At 40.9% G+C, this 21,982-nt stretch overlaps 1 protein-coding gene across 2 annotated transcripts in view; it reads left to right on the top strand.

Moving 5' to 3' along the window:
- TTC27 (tetratricopeptide repeat domain 27) overlaps nt 1–21,753 on the top strand; it is a 100,629-nt gene extending 78,876 nt beyond the window's left edge. Inside the window, exons 16-20 of one of the 2 annotated variants that reach the window (XM_063124256.1) lie at nt 983–1,148; nt 3,436–3,633; nt 13,664–13,775; nt 16,565–16,665; nt 19,670–21,753. In XM_063124256.1, the coding sequence (XP_062980326.1) occupies nt 983–1,148; nt 3,436–3,633; nt 13,664–13,775; nt 16,565–16,665; nt 19,670–19,789 (697 nt within the window). In that variant the 3' untranslated portion in view covers nt 19,790–21,753. Of the gene's footprint in view, nt 1–982; nt 1,149–3,435; nt 3,634–13,663; nt 13,776–16,564; nt 16,666–19,666 lie in introns of both variants that reach the window. The other variant, XM_063124254.1, reaches the window with a different exon arrangement.
- The last annotated feature ends 229 nt before the right edge of the window (nt 21,754–21,982 follow it).

Below are 21,982 nucleotides of genomic sequence, written 5' to 3'. Positions count from 1 at the left end.
AGAGACGGGCAGAAATTTGTCCATACCAAACGGATTAAAATTGCATGTTTTAACAGACAATATTCTCTACAAAAAAAAATCTGTTTTTCTACTTTGTCTAGTTCTAAAGGAAGTGTAATTGTCCTCCATAAGTATTAGGTTAAAGGGCTTTTCACAGAAAAAGACTTAATAAATGATCTGCTTGAATAGGTGTTCAAGCAACTCAGCTGTATTGAACTGTGGTCAGTGACTCAAACACAAGAAGAGGGTTGTTGACAGGCCAGTGGCATCATCTTGACCATGTCAAATATTATCATGGGAAAATGTAGAACCCCTTCATACACAGCTCAGTAGTGCAAGAGATGCTTCTCTGTGGAGCAATGCTATGCAATGATGTGTGCTGTATGCAATCAACGTAATCGTGTGGATGAGCCAGTCGTATGGGTCTTTCCCATGCAACTGGCATCCTCACTTTGAGTAAGGTAGCAGTTGGGAGGGAAGGCCCCATCTGAATGGCTTCATTCGCACACTTCTGTCACCTGTATGGGATCAAGCTAAAAGGGGGCATCTCCCATATCATTGTAATTATGAACAAAGGGGAGCCCTCTCAAAAGAGGACAGATGTAAAGTCTATGGGTTGAAGTGCCCTGGCACTGCATTTTATATTATGCTTTTATACTGGTTGTTTTATATTTTGAATGGTTTTTGTGGTTTTAATTTTTGTAAACCACCCAGAGAACTTCAGCTATTGAGCGGTATAAAAATGCAATAAATAAATAAAGGGAAGGGAGTCATCAATAGTGTGAAGTGCCCTGGCATAAAGGGAGGAGAGTCATCAATCTCTTGTTAAAGGAGAAACATGATTCTTAATTATTGAGAAGTTGTTGTTTTTTCAAAATGTGACATTATATTTTAAAGACCCCAAGCAAGCAAATAGGAAAAGTTTTTAATGGCAAAACAAAATGCTTCTGTGTTTTAATTTGTTCATTTTCTTCTCCACCAGAATCAAAGCATTCCGGACCCTTCAGGAAGCTCTCAAGTGTAATTATGAACATTGGCAGATTTGGGAAAATTACATTCTCACCAGTATAGATGTTGGAGAATTTTCAGAGACCATTAAAGCTTATCACAGGCTTATGGATTTGCAAGAAAAGTATAAAGATGTCCAGGTGGGATGTTTTACTTTTCTTATTCAGGTGTCAGATTTTCAGTGTTTCAAATGAGGTTCATGAAAATGTCCTGTACAAGGCAGAATGTATTCAATAGGCTGTCTCCCATTTTACAAAGAAGCTGCAAGATATCTCTGTTTCCACTGTAAAACATTTGAGCCAAATCAAAACCTAATGAAAATTGGGTGATGGAATCTGTGATGGAATCTTGTTTTCCTTTACTAATCAGTACCAATGAAAGTGGAAGTGCCTCCTCTTCATTTACCCTTCTCCTCTGAACCGAGCATCCTGCCGTCTTGCATTGTGTTTGCCATATAATAAAAGAAATGCACAGTAAATTTTCCTTCTGGCCATCTTTAAGTGGGTGAAAGCACCTTTTCAGAATTAATAAAATAAAGCAAAAAACACAGCAAGTGCAGGCTTTTCCTTCTGCAAGAAGCTCATGCTCCCTTGGTGTGGGATTTTATTTGGTACAATTTGCTTCATCTATCATCTTTGGGGTTTACTTTGCACCATAGGTGCCAAGTATATTTTTTGGTGCAAGAACTAAGAATGATCAGGTGGTACTTCAACAGTACTAATCAACTTACATCTATCTGAACCATTGTCCACTGAAACTGAGCAGTGCTGTCGCTTTGATAATATGCTAAGAACGACAAAAGCGTCAAATACTCTGTGGGGTTTGAAGCACTCTGCTTCACTATAGCCCATGGCTTTATTTATTTATGTATTTTAAAAAAAGCTGTTTATGAATGTGTGTTCAAAATAGGATTTAATGGAGCACAGACGCCAGTGGAGGAAACATCACAATGCAATCTTTCCATATCATATGCTCATTATGCGATTTGGGTCTGGAGGTTTTTGTAAATGGAAAAGGAAAAGCAATTCTTTTTCGAATTTCAGAGAGGTATTTCAAAGCTGAGGAGGAAGCAGAATTAATAAGTTCAGGAGACACCTGTGCTTGCTAATGATCTTTTCCTTGTTTTTGACCCTTAACGTGAGGAGCCCTTTACAGCATGGTACCCTATAGACTGGCGGCTTTGTCATGTGAGAACTGATCTCTAAAGCCATTTCCCCCTTGTGAATTCTGTCAACTTTGCTAAGCATCAAGGCAGCTTGGGAACATGTTTTGACAGGCTGAATTTTATATCAAAGGAGCTTTGTAACTATACAGTGATAACTAATAGCAGCTCAGATGTTGGAGAGTTTAGATTTTTGTTTTTGATAAAGTCAGCGTGGGGCATGAAAACATATTGGGAAGTCAGGGGGAAGAGCAAACCTGATAGAGCAGAATAGTGTTTGATCCTTCGTGGTGATCGTATAATGTGAGACATATTAAAAAAAGAAGTGTACTAATAAGACATATGAAAAAATAACTGTGTGCATATTTACTTTGAATGCAGTTGATGATTACGCTCTCTAGAAGAGCATAATATAACTAGAGTGCCTCTAAATAAGTTTGTCATCTGCTGTTTATAAATCTAGCAACTCAGAAACTGGCTGTCTTGTTTCTTAGCTGCTAAGTTTGTCACCAATAGATGACAAACTTATTTTGTAGTGTTTACATTCTTCAAGACAACATAATCATCAACTCCATTCAATGAAAGTAATTTGCTGTTGTCCTTAAACAAGTGTAGCATCTCTTTGCATTTATGAATGGGATCTCATTCTATGGGATCCTATGGGATGCTCCCTGGCTACTCGTAAAACTCTGAACTTGGAGGCTTACGAGTATTCAATGCAGAGGTGCCTCGCACCTCCCCTCTGCATTTTAGCCAGACGGGTGATTTTGCCCATCTAATGGAGGCTTTGGAAGGAGGAAGGAAGCTGGAATATCTCATAGCCCCATGTCCCCAGTCTCCTCCCTCTCTGCCCTGAGGAAGGCCTCCTTTTCCCATCTCTGCGCTCGGTTTTGTGAGCACAGAGAGGTAGCTGCTGCAGTTCTCTCTCCTCCAGCCATGAACGGGGAAGGGAGTGCCTTTTCCTGTCTCCCAGCTTGGAGTCCTGTCTATGAGCTTGGAGCCAAGAAACTGAACAATCCTATGCTCCCCCGCACCCAGAAGCTGTCTAAGGGACATGATTCTTCCTTAAATATTTTAATGAATTCCACTCATTAATGCTTTTAACTCCAATTTCACTCATTAACCCTTTTGTCGCTATTCTTTTTCCCTTGTCCTTTTCTTTTTTTACTATTAATTCCTCAAACTTCGACAATTCTCTACAATCTCCATTTTCTCTTACCCAACTTTTAGTCCACTGTTCTAATAAAAATTACCATCTCTCTAAGGTGCTGAAGATACTGGTAAAAGCAGTGATGGATGGAGTGGCTGATCGTCATGGAGAGACAGCAACGGTGTTAAAGGGAAAGCTGCAGGCACTCTTTGGCAGAGTGACTTCTCGGGTTACAAACGATGGAGAAATCTGGAGACTGTATGCAAGACTGTACGGCAATGGGCAGAGTGATAACCATGAAGATATAGAAAAGGTAAATCAGTAAAAACGTCAGCTGATACCTATAGACCTAGGTTTTGGTTTTAGAGTTGTGATACTTGCGTTGAGACAGTTTGATTTTTCTACTACCCAAGAACCATACCTGGAATGCATAAAGTTAAGACAGTTCCATTTTCCAGTTTTTCTATTTTTGACAACCTGATCAGCAAATCTTGCTTAAATTTATAGGTCAATAAATTTGGTGGCAATTGTAGGGAAATGGGTAGGGGGGAGGAGATTGTAGACAGTCTAGGTCAGGAGAGGGCAGCCTCCAGGCCACACTGGGGCCCAGTCCAGCCAGATCAGAGAGATCGCAGGTAAGCTGGGGGTTCCCCTGCCCCACTTCTTGCACCTTGGTCGAGGCACGAGTGTTGCGGGAAGGAGCAGCACTCTCACTTTGCACTGGATCATGATAGATGGACTGAAAGCATTCTTTTGCTAGGAGCACTGCTGCATTAAGATTGTGCTTCAGCCACTGAAATTCCAAAACAAAACTGAAACATGTAAATCATTTCCCTGAAGACATATTGTTGGTTCCGGCAAGCCACCATTAAGTCCTTTTCTCCAAGCAGGGAGAGACATGGAGGTTTTTGTTTTTTTTAATGGGCTCAGCTGGGATGGATGATGATGTGGGAGAGTAGGGCTTTGAGGGTTAGGCCCTGCCCCTTGACACCATCCAGTTCACCGGCTTGGTCCAAGGGAGTAATCTGGCTCCTGGACCAATACTGGTTGTCTTCCCCTGGTCTAGGTTGAGGCTTTGGAACAGGAAAGATCAACGCCCAAGACCAAAATGAAATGTACTACTGTGGGGCCATACTTAAGCAATTCCTTAAGACAATATTTATTCCTTTAAGGATACAATACACTCAATGTTATATCTATTTAATTATTTTTAATTCTATTTTAGGCATATATAGCTATCTCTGAATTGCATTGCATATTTTTAATATTCTATATATTTTCTATTTATATACTATATATTTTCAAAATTCAGACATTCTGTACTGAGGTGTTAAAGGTTTCTTTTAAGCAATATGTCTTTAGTAAACTGATTTACATGTTTCAGTTTTCTTTTGGAATTTCAATGGCTGAAGCACTATCATAATGCAGCAGTGCTCAGAGGAAAAGAATGTTTTCAGTCATCAAACTATTATGATCTACTGCAACCTAACAGTTGTACCACAGTATGGAATCACTTATTAAGCTGTTCCTCAAGGTCAGTCTGCTCCTTCAACACTACATGCTGACACATAAATATTGCCCTACAGGTGTAGTACTATCTGGTGGGAGTAAGTGTAGCATCACCCCAAAAAAACATCTGGAGAGGCTGGATTAAAACATATAGATGGTCTGTGAAGGGGGAGAACTGGGAGAACTGACAGGCATATGAGGAAAAGTAACAAAGATAAGAGAAAGGAGGCTTGTGAGTGTGTGTGTGTGTGTGAGAGAGAGAGAGAGAGAGAAGCTTAGCAGGATGTGGGAGATGGAAAAGAGAAAATAATAAGTAAGATTAGAAAAACTAGATAAGTATGGAAGAACTGAGAGGAAGAGAGACAAAAGATTAGTCAGGAAGAAGAAAAATACAAGATAAAAGTATTTGTGCATCTCTTACTCTGCTGTTCTTTGCTTACATGTCAACTTTGCCTTGCAAGCCCAGGCTAACTTTTTGTTGTTTTGCTTTTGGAAAAAACCCGTTATATCTTGTCTCCTTTCAACAACAGAATAAGTTTTCCTTAGTGAAATCATTTTCTTCACACACCTTCTGCTAATGGTAGTGTTATGCCCCTTATCAGTAGAAGCTGTTGGGAATTCTCATTGCCCCACTGTTAGCTACATTGGATATTCACAGTCTGAGAGAGGCAAAATGACTTTTTTTCTCCACCATGCCGGACTTTTTCTCTAGGCAATTTCAGGGTTCCTCCACCTTGACATGTAATAGTAAAATATAGCAAATGAAATAGCATTTCTGAAACTAGATTAAACCTAGAAATTATTCAGTATAATCCCATTTAATTCTGTATATTCCTGATGTACCTTTGTCCTTCTTTAAGAACATTTTCACATAGAAGTATTTCTGGGACCAGTGAATAGATTCAGACCAGTTGAGGCTGCTGCAGCACTCCTGAAGCTAAGCAGGTGTGAACCTGATCATCCCTTTGGATGAGGGGGAAGTAAGAATAACAAATATTCCTTAACAAATAAAAAACTTTTCCTGTGTATGTTTCCTGTTGATGACCACCACTCATTCTTGAATCTCTTCTTAAGTAAGCCATTAACTGGTGGTAGAACTGCTACAGCTTCAAAATAATGCCAATGCTCTCACTTCATTGTTGCTAGATGGTGGCTTTGCACTTAGTGATGTTTCTGCATTCAGGTATCCATGAAATTCCATGCATATTGCTGGATAGGGCTGGCAGAACTGCATTGAACCTGGGAATATATTATAAGGCCAGTGCTCTTTATGAATTTGTGGACCAACAACAAGAAAGCCCATACATTTGTGATGTACTCTTTAGAAAAGAGTATTTCGTCATTGGTGTTAGGAGAACACAGGGCATACCGTGGGGTTGGGACATGTGGCAGGCATCTGACCCTCCTAATCTGTAGGACTCATTGTAGCACAGAGTTAATATCTTGAACCTGAATGAGCTTGAAATAGAGAACTTGTCCAGTACATATAAGTTGTATCCAGAAGAGTGTTCTATAGTAGCACAAAGATCCTTCTGTCCTTGATCGCTGTGGAAGGATTTCCTCTAGCTAAAGTGACCTTTAATAGAAGCTGCTTTGTTTATCTGTATTCTGTCAGCTGACCTCTATCTCCCCATCCCCAGAAATTGGAATGCTTGTATTACATAGCTTTTCTAAATCCATGGCAATGTGACTTTCCATCTTTCAGTGTTTCCCTAGAGCTGAACATTAAGTTTCATGTCCAGTTTTGTATGCTTCAGCAGAGACAATATGATATGATTCATCTTCAAATCCTAACTTTTTGACATACAAATAAGAAATAATTAGGCATATTCTTAGTAAAATATATCCACATCAAGGAAGTTTTTAATTACAGGATTTCACCACCGCCACCTTCCTAAAAAAGATGATGATGATGATGATGATGATGATAATAATATAATAACACTCTACATCCAAAAGATTTTGGAGTGGTGTAAGATAAAAGGATAAAAACTCCATATTAAAAATAACTACTTTAAAAAAGAAACAGAGTTCTGATAAAACCGAGTTCTGGTAAATTTGCAGCCGGTCATTCAAGGAAAGCTTCCTGAAACAACATTTTCAGGAGGAACAGGAAGCAACCCAACACTGGCATCTGCCTGATTTCCAAAGGTAGAGAATTCCACAGGATGGGGGCCACCGCACTGAAGGCTGTTTTCCTGGTGGACTCCAATTGGACCATGGGTCCATGTGAAACCACCAGATGACCTCAGTGACTGGGCAGGTTGATAAGGAAGAAGGCTCTCTGTCAGGTATCCCGGTCCCCAGTTGTGTAGAGCTTTGTCCTCTAGTACTCTCTGGGTGGTTTACATAGGATAAAAACACTTAAAAACAATATACAAAAATTTAAAATCACAAAAACATACAATTTTAAACCACAAAAACATACCCAGGCTAATTACATATTGCTAAATGCCTGGGAGAAGAGAAAAGTATTGACCTGGCACAGAAAAGATAATGTTGATGCCAGGCGGGCCTCAACAGGGAGATTGTTCTGCAATTGGGGGCCACCACAGAAAAGGCCCTGTCTCTTGTTGCTGTCCTCCAAGCTTCCCTCGGAGTAGGCACCCGGAGGAGGACCTTGGATGTTGAGCTTAGTGTACGGGTAGGTTCATGTTGCGAGAGGTGTTCCATCAGGTATTGTGGTCCCAAGTCGTGTAAGGCTTTATAGGTTAAAGACATCCAGAACTCCAAAGTCAATGCACAGAACACCAACACATCAAACCCTAAACCATACACAATATTAACAGCCTTTCCCTCCTAAATAGCCTTTGAATAGCTCTGGATGCAACTTAATATTATAATATAAGTACAATGGCTTTAAATTTGCAGAATCCAACTGTGGGTTTTTTTTAACTAGAATTCCCTTGGTCAGTAAATGTGAGCTAAATGTATAAAGTAAGACTGCATATTCATGAGCTCATAACAATTAAGGCACAAATCATCAATGTAAAGTCATCCTGAGTATACACGAGTCTTATATCCTAAGAATATTATATCCTAAGAATATAATAAATGCCTTGCTTGATCAAATCAAGGTCCATCTAGTCCAATATTTCTTTCCAAGAATCCCAGCAAATCAGCTGGTACTAACTGTAATACTAAAAAATGACCAGCGGTCCATCAGTTATCTTCTTCCCACAATGTATTGATGCTCTCTCATGCCTTAATATCTGAAAGCATAGTTTGTACAGACATTATAATGTAGTTAGTTTTGTGGCAGAACTATATCTTAAAGGAGGCCGTCAGGTTTTGGGGGCCAGGTTCCCTGTGCTGAAACAGTATAATACAAGGACAATACGAAATAGACATTTTGCATCATTCTTAGTGTTTTTATGTTGTATTGAAAATTTGAAATGCTACAAGCAAACGTTTCATCTCTGTGGAGCAGCCAAGATTATCTGATGTGCTTTTCAGCTATTAAATTAAGGCAAGCTATGTGTGGCAATTTTTCAAACTGCCACATAGTGTGTGTGAAAGAGGCATCAGATTCTGAACATAAAACTAATGTTTGCAGCTTTCAAAACATTTTAGAATATGGCATTGGTTCCCCAACTCTCCTTTACAATGTGTGTGTCGGTCTTTAAATGCTAACAATGTGCATTATATAAAGCCTTTCCTTTTTAGGAGCAGCATAACGTGCACTATAGATTATATAACTGTAACAAAGTATTTTCCTGGTATTCACCTCGGTTTCCTTTGCCTGCTCCCAGTTAAAGCCAGCAAGGTTGAGTGCCATGGAACAAATGGTTGGTAATATTGTTCATATTTTCCAGCTATAATGCTAGATACGTGGAAAGAAAAGCATAGGCATTATGTTGAAAGGCTCAAGTGGGGAAGTATTTTTTTAATTGTTTTAATTGTTTAAAGTATTCATGTAGGCTGCCCAATAAAAATGTTCTCTGGATGGCACTCAAACTATATAATATTAAAACACACTACTAAAATAGCAAAACAAACCCAACAAATTTCAGTATCAAATTTGTTGTTGGCAGTAGAGAAAATAAAACCAAATTATACAGATCAGTAAAAAAAAGTTAACAATAAAAATGGTGGATTAAAAACCGCAGCCTTAAGATCACAGTTTAAAAGGACCTGGAAGGATGTAAAGGTCCTCACCTGGCACCGAAATGGCTGTAACGAAGGCACCAGACATGCCTAGAAAAGGCATTCCACAACTGGGGTGCCACCACTGAAAAGGCCTTCACAGACCAGTGCTTCTGAAGAGTTTCGTATGGTTCAGGAAGATACATGTAGAAGGTAACCCGTTCCCAAGCCATTAAGAGCTTTAAAGGTCAAAGCCAGCAGTTGAATCGGGCTTGGAAACAGTCTGGGAATCAGTGCAAATCAAGAAGTACTGGCATGATATGTTCAAATTGCCCAGTCTCCACTAAGAATCATAGAGCGTCATCAGACGGGTGTTTTATCGCACGCCCTTTACTGCCCACTTACAGATGTTCGCGCATCCTTGAAACGACGACATCCACCTCCCACATGTCTCCCGGTCCTTCTTGCTTGTTTTCCATCACAAAATGGACCCCTTTTAAACCGGCTTTTTTTAAAAACAACAACAACCAGAATGTGCTGCCATTTCCTGCTGTGTGCAGGAAGAGCGGCGTGATTAAAATGGCCCCTGAATGGGCCACGTGGTCTTTGTTTACTTCCTCTTTCTTCTCCCTGTAGAAAGAGGAAGCATTATGGGACAGGAGCAGGGCTGGAGAAGGGACAGTAGAGAACCGTGATCCCCCTTCCCCGGACTGACAGTCCTATTTTTGATTAGGTTTCCAGACCAGTTTCAAAGGCAGTCCCCTGTTCAATACATTACAGTAATCTAAACTGGAGGTTACCTGGGCATAGGTAGCTGTGGCCAGGCTATATCTATTCAGGTACATCATAGTTGTTGTTTCAGGTAAGTCACAGTTGTTATAAGAAGTGCGTAGTGACACAGAGGCCACTTGAGCCTCTAGTAAAAATGCTAAATAGATAGGCACACCCAAACTGCAGACCTGATCCTTTAGGGGGAACCAACTCCTTCTGGATCTAATGGAACATCACTCACCTGGGTGGACAAACCATCCGCCTCTGTCTTTTCTGGATTGAATCTCAATTTGCTAGTCCTCGTACTGTCCATTACTGATCCCAGGCATTGATACAGGACAGCCTTTTCCTCACTTAAAAGAAAGAAAGAAAGCTGGGTGTCATCTGCATATTGTCATCTGCATCTCAAACCAAAACTCCAGATTTCTCAGTGGCTTTATATAAATATTAAATAAGAACCACAAAACATAATTGCCAATGGATTGACTAGTGGTCCTCCAACATTACCCTCTGGAATTAGCCACTCAAGTAGGAGCAAAACTGCCAGTGGTGCCTCCAACACCTAGTTCAGGTATCCTATCCAGAATGATACTGCGGTCAATGGTAACAAAGGCTGCCAAGAAGTGCATGAGAATCAACAGGATCACACTCCCCTTCTTATTCTTTTGGCAAAGCTCATCCCACAGGCAACCAAGGCAATTTCTCTCCCCAAACCAGTCCTGAAACCCAATTGAAATAGACCTAGAGAATCAGCTTCATCCAAGAATATCTGCCATTCTTGACCACCTTGCCCAGAAAGGGATATTAGCTACTGGCCTATAATGATGGACATCTTCTGGGACCAGGCTAATTTCTTCTTGAATGGGTCAAATGGTTACTACTACTACTACTACTACTACTACTAATAATAATAATAATAATAATAATAATAATAATAGGAGCATTCTCTCTCCCTGCCCCAAAGGTATTTACAACCTCCTAGATCCAGTCAGACATTGCTTCCCTGCTAGATTTAATAAGCCATGAAATGCAATCGTTGAGCATAACAAGTGGTTTGCCAGACTAAACAAAGCACCTTTTGCACATCCTCAGGCCTTAACAATTGAAAATCATCTGATAAACCCAGATGAGGTATCAACTCTGGACACATCCACTAATGACATTGCTGTAGCTGTGGAGTCTAAGTCACGGTGGATTTGAGCAACTTTGTCCTCAAAGTGTCTTGCAAACATGTCACACCATATCTTTCCATGTGCTCAGAAAGGCTCAGAAAAGCTCCACTGGATTACACTGAGAGGTTGCAATGGTGGTGGAGAAAAAAAGATGTCTTTGCTATCAGGACCATCACAGACTAGGTTCAGTAATTAGCTCTAGCTTGTGCCTGGCCTCACTCATCATATGTCTTCATGGACCTGCATCTCAGCCATCTTCCAGATTGTTTAATTTTAATAACAATTCTGTTCCTTCTCATCCTTATTTATTCTGCTCCCTATATTTCATGTTGCTGTTAACCTCTGCCAGCAGCTCATTGCTCTGCCAGCCCCTCCCCAAAATGAAATCCTCTGTGGTGATTTGTAAAGGCAGGAATCTGCTTTCCATTCCAATTTAACAGTTCCCAAGAATCAAAGCCATGTCTTACGTTATATTCCACAGCTCAAGAAGCACCTGTAACCAAACTATTCTTTTCAAGTCTAGTTTGGCTTCGTAACCTCGACATTTGAATTTTAGAACCTGCTTCTGCATTTTAATATTTTATGAACAAAAATAAAAGTGTAAAATGCTGGTGTGAATCATTCTCGCTATATTACTTCATGCACATCATATGAGATTATGCCTTCAATTTTAATTCTTGTTTCTTTTCTCAAGTGCCCATAACTTCACTGCCATTATTACTATCTCAGTCCCACAAATATTGATGGCCAAGTTACATGCAGAAGGTAATCAACCTAAAAAAAATAAGACCATGATAAAAAGATAGGAGTTGGACACTTCCAGAAAATGTCATTGGCTGTGATTCTCTGCACATAGTGGAGTTGGGATCTGTATGGAGTGAAAAAACAGTTTAGTTTAGACTGGAAGTCCAATAAGGATTATGGTGAATTCTGGAGACTTACTTTTTTTCTGTGATTGTCATAGTGATAGAGGGGGTGGAAAAAGTAGAGCGCATTGTTGAACCACGGAATTTGCTACCACAAGATGTAGTGATAGCCACCAATTTGGGTGGATTTAAAAGGGGGTTGCATAAATTTCTGGAGGAGAAGGCTATCAACGGCTCCTAGTTCTGCTGGCTATGAGCTGCCTCCAGTATTGGAGTCAGTAAGCCTATGTACACTAGTTGCTGGGGAACATGAATGGGAGGGTGCTGTTGCACTCGGGTCCTGCTCGTGGGTCCCTGGTCCACTGTATGAACAGAATGCTGGACTAGTTGGACCCTTGTTCAGATCCAGCATGGCTCTTCCTATGTTCTTATGTAAAGTCACACATGATCAAATTCCTGATTGGCATTTGCAGTCTAAAACTGAACTGGATTTATTTTATAATAGATTTATATTCTCCATAGTTAAAAATATCTCTAAACAGTATACATGGTAATTAAATGCATTACAATACATCATGATACACATTAAAATGCAATTTACACTCTTAAGTTCCAGTGCAAAGAAACATCCTTTCACTATAGGAAACATTTTCTCCCCAATATTTCCTGTGTAACAAGATCCAGAGAAATCTGTCAGTGCCCAGGTGTCATATTTATCTTGATAGTTTCAGATCTTTAAAAGCTGTTTTTCTGCCACAAAGTACCCAAATGACATAAAAACTGTCAACCAATTTGTACTCAAATTGTGCACAGATTAAAAGCATTAAAACATGATAAAAGAATATAAACCAGCAACAGCCATTAACAAGTACAAAATGTCTGGCAGATACTAACTTCCTTAAATCCAAAAGCAAAGTTCTCCCCTTTGAGAAGAGTTTACATCTTTGCAGCAGTGTAACAGAGAATGTCTTCTCCTGGCTCTTGTCATAGAACAGACTTCCCTAAAAGATGCCAGACACAGTAGGATCCCCTCCTCAGATCTTAATTAGAAAGGGGAATATACATGGGATAAGTAAGGTATGCTTGACTTGGCCGAAGAGAGTATGAAGAAAAGAGCACATGCAAGTAAGTCTAGAAACAAACCGAAACCGGCACTCGGTTATTTGAAACGGGACTCGTATGATTATGGCCTCTCTATCTAGCTCCAGATGAAAAGCAAGCAGCCCTACGTTTTGGAACAGCTGAAGCTTCCAATCAAAACAGATTTAAGTCTCATTGGAAATTGTGGGAGAATTAAGCACATTCTTAAATTTCTTCCATTAAGGGATTTCAGGCCTTAAGCATTTTGTAAATGATTTTGTTGAAAGTAAAATTTAGATTTAGGAAAGAGTTTATTTTAATTCTTTGCTTTGCTTCATTTGCATCTGCTTAGCTTTGGGATAATTGGCAGTTGCTTTTTATTTTCTCCATTTCTCAGAGTCCGTGTCTTATTTTTCTTTCCATGTTGAGAAACTGATACAGAATAAAATAGGCATCTTACTCCTTGTATAGATTTGAGCAATTTATTGAGGTTTACATTCCTTAGATGCATAATGGTTCAAAATATGAAAATACAAGTGTTTTCCTGCTTTCATATGCATTTAATCATTGCGACCTAGCAAAATATGGGTCACATCCATCAGTCTAGACAGATTTTTTAAAAGGTAAAAAATTGTCTCTTAAACACGTGTTACTTATATGTCTTTCATACTTGAGAGGCAATAACAGCGAAAAACATCTGTGCTACAGCTGTAGGGAAGGAAACCGTCCTCTAAGATTCAGGAACTAGCATATTACCAAATCAGTACAATGTTTAGAGGGCGATTTTTTTTTCTTTTCTTTCTTACATAACACCAATCCGAGATTATTTTCTAAATTCACTTTTGTTCTGTCTTTGCAGGCACTACAGTATCTCTCCAAGGCACACAAATGTGAAATCCAATCACAGGACTGGGACAAAGATATTTCTTCTTTTAAGGAGGTAGCAAAAGGTGCTCTAGAGCTTGCACATGGTATGTTCTGTATGAAATGTTGCAATCAATCATTGTTGGTTACTTATTTAAGAAAGTGTTTACCAGAAATACCAGCAATACACACTAATATAATCTACGTGTGTGTGTGTGTGTGTGTGTGTGTGTGTGTGTGTGTGTATGTATGTATGTATGTATGTAGGGGGGTGAGGAGGTTAAGATGTTGTGATTGTATGTTTTATTTGAAATATAGTCCTATTCTTGTGAAACTTTAGAAAGAAGCCTGCTGTGAGTAAAAAGTAGGAAGAAGGCAGAAATTTAAAATTATTTGTAACCTCTAAAGATTGAGATAATGGAAAAAGCAGCATTCACACAGAAGTCCTGGAAATCTCTCTCATTATTGGAAACTGAATTTCTGTTGGGGAGGAATGGATGAAAAATGTTTTTCTTCCAAGTTCCTTACAAGCAATATTCCACCAACCAAAATAACTACGTTGAATGGCTTTCTTTGTAGATAGGTCTTCCATGTTATCTGGACTCAGCTGAGGTTCGTGGCCTAAAATTAAAAGGCTTCAATACACCCAGTTTTCTTGATGGCAAATGGAGGACTATTGATGTTATTAAAATAAGCTGCCCTTTGGAGTAGTTTGCACAGATCTCTCTAAAAATCTGATTGTTCTCTCTATCAGTTTGGCTTGTCAGGAAATGAGTTGCTTAAAGTACTGGTAACTGAATTGTCCATCTGAAAAAGAGTTCTGTCACTGTAATTAACGGGAAGATTGAAAGCTGAAACCTAGTATGGACACAAAGCTAGACTTTCTCAGAGCTAAACGTTCATTATTGAAATTGCATGATCAATCATAGTTTTAAAACTACATGATTTTGTGAAGTACCAAGTCATAGGAGTAGTTCTGTATTTCATTGCGGGGTGGGAGGGAGGTTCATGAATTTACAAGGTTGTACTGTACTAAGGAACAAATTAAGTGTTATGAGAAATGAATAGCTGATGATGGGTGCAGCATATCTGGTTGTCAGGAATGGTAGCCCTCCCTCTACATAATGAACATACAGGGGCTTGAACTTCAAGCTAATTGTGGCTTTTATTATGCTAATAGAAAGCTTTTCCACAATACAACTTAAGTGAAACCCCAGGGCCTAAATAGCTAATCCAGAGCTCCCTTTTAGGGAAAGCTTTTGCAAGATAGAGAAGTTGCCACCTAATTGACAATAGGCAGCTATGTTAAAACCTGAAAAGTGGCTGAAGCCCCTTCCTTAGGGTGGCTCCCTTTTCCATTTCCTCTGGTGAGAGGCTATTCTGGCAGAGTGCCTCAAACCACTCCCTATTTCCACCCGCTGAGACCGACAAGACAATACACCCTTGCGGTGACCAAGTCTCACCCCGTCCTCCTAGGAGAATTGGTTCCTAATGTGGGTGGGGGGTAGGCAGTGTCTCAGCCTGGACCACCGGATTATCAAGTCCTTGGGAAGATTCTTCCACAACTCCCTCAGGGGATTTCCTCCCCCACTAACCGGTCTAAGAGTTCCAGCTCTGAATCAGAAACCACTGGGGCCCTGGTCTCACTCCTGACATTGATTCCCCCCTTCCCTATTAATAAGGTTTAGTAGAATGTAATCTCTTACTCTGACATTCCAGTGTTCCACATTTCACTACCCTCACCTTTTGAAGCCAATGACTGCATTTGCACAGCACACTAATCCACAATGGGTTACTTGAATAGCCCAAGGTGGGTTAGCGTGTCATGCGCACCCGGACCAACAATCCCTTGATAACCCATGGTCTGTTCTAGGGTTTGTCAAGCCATCCCTTTCCCCTTGGCAGCAACATTCCTTCCAAAGTGCCCAACTAGAGTTCTGCCTCAAAGTCCCTTGGGAGGCCAGGCGGAGCAGGCTGGAGGAGGGAAACAAGCCATTCACAGTGGGTCCTGCACTGGTTTGTATTGATGCTGCTTTTAAGGACTTTCATAAGCAAGATTTTTTCCTCCTGAAGAGAACCAACTGATAGCTAAGGGGTCATTTTCAGCCACCATGCTAATAACCACCTGTGATGTTCAGCTGCCTTATCTGCTATAAATGTAAATATATGTATAAAGTTCCAGGAAGTAAGTAGGCCTCAATGTATTTACAACTTGTAAAGGGGGGTTGAATGCCTGAGTGCTGTTTGGATGGTTGAGGGGGGAGTGCTGATTGGCTGTGTAAGAGTGGGAGGAGCTGGAGAAACATAGCGCTTTATAAAGAGAGAGTGGGCTGACAGCAAGACAGTTAAGTAAGGGGTATGCTAAGAGACAGAAGTGTAGGATTCTGTGGGAGAAGTGTATGAGACAGAGTGTGTAGGTTAGAATTCTGTGAGGTAGAGAGAAGTAGAAGATTTTAGGATATATATAGTAGAACTTATAAGGAAGAAGTGACTGAAACCAATACGCTTTGAACCTTGTAACCATACACATTTGAACTGAGGAAACCATTAAGCTTATACACACACTTAAGTTAATAAATTCCAATTATATTTACAAACAACTGGTGTGGTCTGTGGAGGTGTCTGAGGAGAAAACAACAGATAGTGGCAGCGGAATGGGAAACAGGGCTAGGTTGCTGGGCTGTGGGGCCTGAAGAAGAGGCGAGACAAGAGCAGCAGCAGTAGACTTAAACCTTCAAACACGTCATTAGCACAGGGGGGGTTGAAGTGGTCCTGAGTGCTAGTGGCGTGGACAGTCCTGTCGGGTGCTTGTGGGTGTCTCAGGAGAAGTTGAGGCGACACAGGGGGGCAGAGCGTCACACCACCAAACCTTTATTTTGTCTTTTTAAAATTGCAGTCTCAATGAAGTGCAGCAAAATCAAGTCTAATTACCAAGAAGCATTGCAGATACTCTCTTCAGCTCGACTCAATTTGCGTGGTTTGGCAGCCAAAGCAAAGGTGAGGATGAGATGGGCATCATTAAAGGGAATTGTCTCTGTAACAAGGATGCCATCCAGGGTCAGTATGGATGTATATGTGGCCTTACTGGTGGTCTCTAGAACTGTTACTTTCATTTTGCTTTAACTCTTCAGTTCTCACTGAAAGACATTATGATGGGAAGGAACAGGAACAGGTAGTTTTTATAACTACATTTTTTTATTTGTTCATTTGTGAGAAACTTACCAGATTCAGTGGTTGCAAATACCCCTTCAATTGTCTCTCTCTGCAGAGTAGGGTAACTAATACTTCTCTAAGAAGCAACTTTCTGAAGCATTTTCTGCTAGTATTGTGGTGAGAATAAGAGTAACTGAGGCTTTGTAAAGAATAAATAAGAAGTTATTGGAGAATTGCTGATATTGCTTCTGCAGGGCATCACTAAACACAATCTTGCATGAGTGGAAAAACAGGGAGCAGTGTAAACTCATATGAACAACATATGAAAAACTGCTTCAGAATTGTCCAGTACTATTCTCCTGTCAAAACCAGAAAGGAAGATGGCATGCAGAAAATGCCCTATTTTGGGGGCTGCGTGTTCAGGTTCTCATGCCAACTCCCATAATCCCCAGACAGTTCTGTGCCTTCAGTCCAGCTGTATAGGATTTGGCTGAGAACTCATGAAAAAAAAGATAGAGGAAGCTCTGAGTTAGACGTCTTCCTTCCTCCCCAGCTCTCCTCACTCTGGGTAGCCAGAAATTGCTAAAAAGAAACATGATGGGAAGCTGACACAAAGGAGTGGTCTTCCTTCCTCTCTGCCTCCCAGCCCAACCCAAAGTGAGCTGTTCTGGTCCTGCTGTCCTTGCCAAAAACTGGGTTGTAAGCTGGTAGCACAAGAAGTAACACTGTGTCTCCTTTTAAGAGCCCACGAAGGCAGCATTATCCCATTTCTTCACCATGTTTTCCTATCTATGAATTAAAGGTTGGCTAAAATGGTTTAAATCGTTTTTAGCTGTGTATATTTATTGTTTTATATTGTATGATTATCTGTACACTGCCCTGAGATCCTAGTGACGTAGGGCGGGATACAAATGTTTTAATTAATTAAATAAATAAATAAATATTCTATACATGCCACCCATTTGTTTTCATCAATCTAATAGTACACAATGTTCCCATCAGCAACAGACACAAGCAACCTGCAGTGTAATGTCGCAGTGCTAGGGAAGTCACACCACACGGGCCTCAGAGCTGATTGTGAGCCTGCCTGCCAAATGAGAGCAGAAGAGGTGACTGAGAGGGACTGGTTCTCATCATGCTCTTGGCCCGCTGGGAGCTACATTTTCCATGACTTTGAAAACCCCAGCATGTACAGTACAGGCCGTAGCTGAAATCGGATTAGGCCACCCTTGCTGCTACTGCAAAGTTATCAAAAGTAGGGGAGAGACTAATACCCCACTATTCAGGTTTGAGCCTACGTAGGTTTATATGCTGTAGCGCATGCCAGTGGCATCATGATGTATACCTACCAGACCCTACCGCAGTCTTCTGAAGTCCTCCTCCTAGGTGCCCCTAGGAGAGAGGACCTTTTCAGTGGTGGCACCCCAGTTTTAGAATGCCCTCTCCAGTGAGGCTCACTCAGTGCCTACATTGTTGCTGTTTTGACACCAGCTGAAGATTTTTTCTTCTCCCAATTTTTTTAGTCTTTCTGTTTTAAACATTTATATTTAGATTGTTGCACTGCTGTTGTCCTTTGTTGTTTTTACCTTGGTTTTGTTCTGTGGCTGTCTTACTATATGTACTGTATTTTCCGGCGTATAAGACGACTTTTTAACCCAGGAAAATCTTCTCAAAAGTCGGGGGTTGTCTTATACGCCGGGTGTCTAGGGCGGGTGCTGTAACTTCCAAACTTACTGTTTGGGTTCTGAGGGTGTTGGGAGTTGAGGCAGGCAAAGGGAGCGCGAGCTCCTGAGTTCTGTGTGTGTGTGTGTGTGTGTGTGTGTGAGAGAGAGAGAGAGAGAGAAAGCGAGAGAGCGCGAGGGAGGGAAGGAAGGAGGAGAGCGAGGGGGGGCGAGCAACTCCTGACGGAGGTCTGTGTTCTGTGTGTGTGTGTGTGTGAGAGAGAGAGAGAGAGAGAGAGAGAGCGCGAGGGAGGGAAGGAAGGAGGAGAGCGAGGGGGGGCGAGCAACTCCTGACGGAGGTCTGTGTTCTGTGTGTGCGCGCGCGAGAGAGATCTGAGAGGCAGAGAAGGAGGTAATAGGATTGAAATCAAATCTGATGTTTTTTTAATTTTTATTTGGTGTGCGTTGGAAGAGGGGTAGTCTTATACGGCGAGTATATCCCAAACTCTATATTTTAACTGGAAAAGTTGGGGGTCGTCTTATACACCCAGTCGTCTTATACGCCGGAAAATAGGGTATATATTTTATGGTCTTAATTTTTGTTTTGTGGACCACAGCAAACAAACAAGCAAACCCAAGCCCTGATTTCACAGAATCCATTTTGGACTGCTGCAGACTCTGCTAATCCTAGGTCTTAACCAAAATGGTACCAGAAGACCCTATCACCCCGCACTTGGCACTGACATCTGGTAATTGTAGATTTTGACACCAGCCCCTTAGTGGCTTGCAATGGGGACCACTTCCCCCACCCTTTTTTCCCCCATTTGTCAGTGTTATAGTTTGCTTTCAGTTGATACGAGTTTCTTGTCCTTCCTTTGGCTTGTAGATTGGAAAGTATCGTTGCACGACACAAAGTTATCTAGTTCTAATTAGACTGACAACATCAATGACAGAGATGTTGTTCATATGCTGTCCACAGAGTGACACTAGCATGGTGTCTTTGGAAAGGGTTATCCATTGAAGGCGCCAGAAAGAAATAAGATCATTGATCTTATGGAAATTGTTATGGCGGATAGTTTTTCAAATCTATAGTTAAGATGGATTTTTATTTTTATTTTTTATTTTGTTTCTTGTTTAGAATGAAGTTGTTGCTACAAATTGATTTTTAAAATTTTCTTGTGCAGCAGCTTTTTGCAGATCCCGTGAGTGGAGAAGTTTCCAGTGACCTAGCTGAAGAAGTGACAGCTATGGAGAACTTGATAATGGAATTGCAAGAACTTAGCAACCTGCTAAAGAATCAGACCTGAGTAAAAGAAGATACTTTCCTGGAAGAGAGGAAGGGTCAAGCTGTCCCACTTGGTTGACTCCTGTTCATGCTAATGAGTTTGCAGTAAATCAGATACGCCAAGGCACTTTCTAATAAATATTTTTCCATATGTCTCAACTTTTAATTGTGGGCAGCATTGCTATGATTGTAAAGTGTTTTTAAGGTCATGTCTGTTGGTTCTCAAGCTAGGTGAATGTGCGATTAATCTTGGCCAGGGTTTTATAGAACAAAACTGACTGTTTTTTTTTTTTTTAATTTAGAAGGCCTTTTTTTAAAAAAAAATTTAGGATTAGTTCTGCTCAAGTGCATGACATAATTGGCTCGTTTCCATAGCTGTGCAGTTTGCAGATAGGAGAGATTAAAGAGTCATGTTGATGCTAGAAGGGAAAAAGGAAAGAGGCAGTTAGTTTGCTCTTGTTTCAGTTGAGGTTGGGGCAGGGTGAGCAGGGAGATTAGAAAGATAGGGGGGAAACCAAACAATGTGATGTTTAGAGCAAATATAATGCTGCTACAGGTCCCAGTTGTGATCACGTTATCTCTGTGGTTTCCAAACCTAAGCACAGAAAATGAGCCACACATTCCTATAAATTTGCACATCAGTGGCAGCACAATCAGTGGTAGCTTGTACTGCCACAGCATCTTTACACCGATCTGATCCTTTGCTTTATGGGACGCTACATGTTGGGCTCTGGTAGCTTTCCTGACTTTTCAGCACCCTGTAGCATAGCAGGTCCATCCCATAAGATTTCACACAAGCACTGTCATAGCACTGTCATTTTGCATACCCAATAACCTAAAAATAGGTGTAAATAATAAGGTCAACCCTTGTTAGATGAGACCAGGGCTATTTAGTCCTGGGGGCTGCCTATTCGCTTTAAAAGCCCACAGTGGTGTTGCTTAAGTTATACAATGCAGCAGCCACCACGGGGCTTTCCCACAAAGCTGCAAATGAAAAAAATTCAGAAACTTATACCCGATATTTTGGCTGGAGCGAGGCGAATACGGCCCTTCCACCATCTAACCTTGCTCCAGCTTCACTGCAGAGCAGTTCCCTGGTTGAAGGCAACCTCCGATTGGTTTCTGGAAGCCCAGATGTGGGTGGGGAAGGCAGGCAGCGGCTCCAGTAGCCGGATGACCGCCGGAAGCTCCACACTCACTCCTGGCATGGGAATTACCCAGCGCGACCCTGCAGTAGTGAAACTGCAGGCTGGAGGGGGAACACAGTGCCAGCGTGGCAATATCAAAGCTGCCCCTTTATTTCTATCTCTAGCAGTGCCATCCAGATGCCCCTGGGGAGCCCTTACCAGCTGGCCATGATGGGAGATAATCATCCCTCTCCTTTGTCTCCAGCATTTGATAAACTGAGATATATTGCCTCTGAATAAGTCTCTCTTTTTTCCTTTTCCCCTCCTGTCTTGGCTAATAGCCATTAGACTAGCCTCTCTGAATGTATATAATCCTTGAAATCTGCTAAAATTGTGACCATTGTTGCATCTTACAGTGAGTTGCATAAGTTGATTCTACATTGTGCAAATAAGTACTTCCTTCTGTTTGTCCTGAATGTGCTGTTTGTTTGGAAGATCTCAAGTTCTTCACAATGATAATTATATAAATCTATGTTATGCACACTTCTTCCCACCACCTGTTGTTTTTCTGTCATAACCTAAACCTTCAACTTTTGTTGTAAGGAAGATGCTTCAATTGCCGGACCATTTGGTTGCTTATTTTGATATCTGCTCTAGCTCAGCTATATTTCTGAAGATGGGCTGACCGGACTGGGATACAATATATAACATGTAACTTTCAGTCTCCTTCCTGATGACTCCTGACACCGAATTTGCTTTTTTTCTGAAGCACACAGAGTTGTCATTTCATAGTGGTTTCTTCTGTATCTAAAGCATCTTTTCCCTATAATAAAAGACTGGTGCATTTTAAGTGAACCTGTGTTTATTTTCAGTTTTTTAAGGTGTTGTCAGGTATGCATTAACCACGCTGAAATTATTTTTCTTTGGTGTGCATGGAGTTCCCATTGTGCACAAACACACACACCCAAAATGAGTCATTCTGGATGCGTTTACAAATAATTGTCATGCCTAGAAGGCAGTTCCAGTTATATAGCATCTGTAAGGATGCTAAAAAGAAGTTACTCCTTCAGACATGTGCTTCTATGGGT

The sequence above is a fragment of the Elgaria multicarinata genome, chromosome 4 (assembly GCF_023053635.1).
Source record: "Elgaria multicarinata webbii isolate HBS135686 ecotype San Diego chromosome 4, rElgMul1.1.pri, whole genome shotgun sequence".
In the NCBI taxonomy this organism is placed as follows: Eukaryota; Metazoa; Chordata; class Lepidosauria; order Squamata; family Anguidae; genus Elgaria; species Elgaria multicarinata.
The sequence above is the reverse complement of the archived record's forward strand: the minus strand, read 5'-3'. Positions and strand labels throughout refer to the sequence as shown.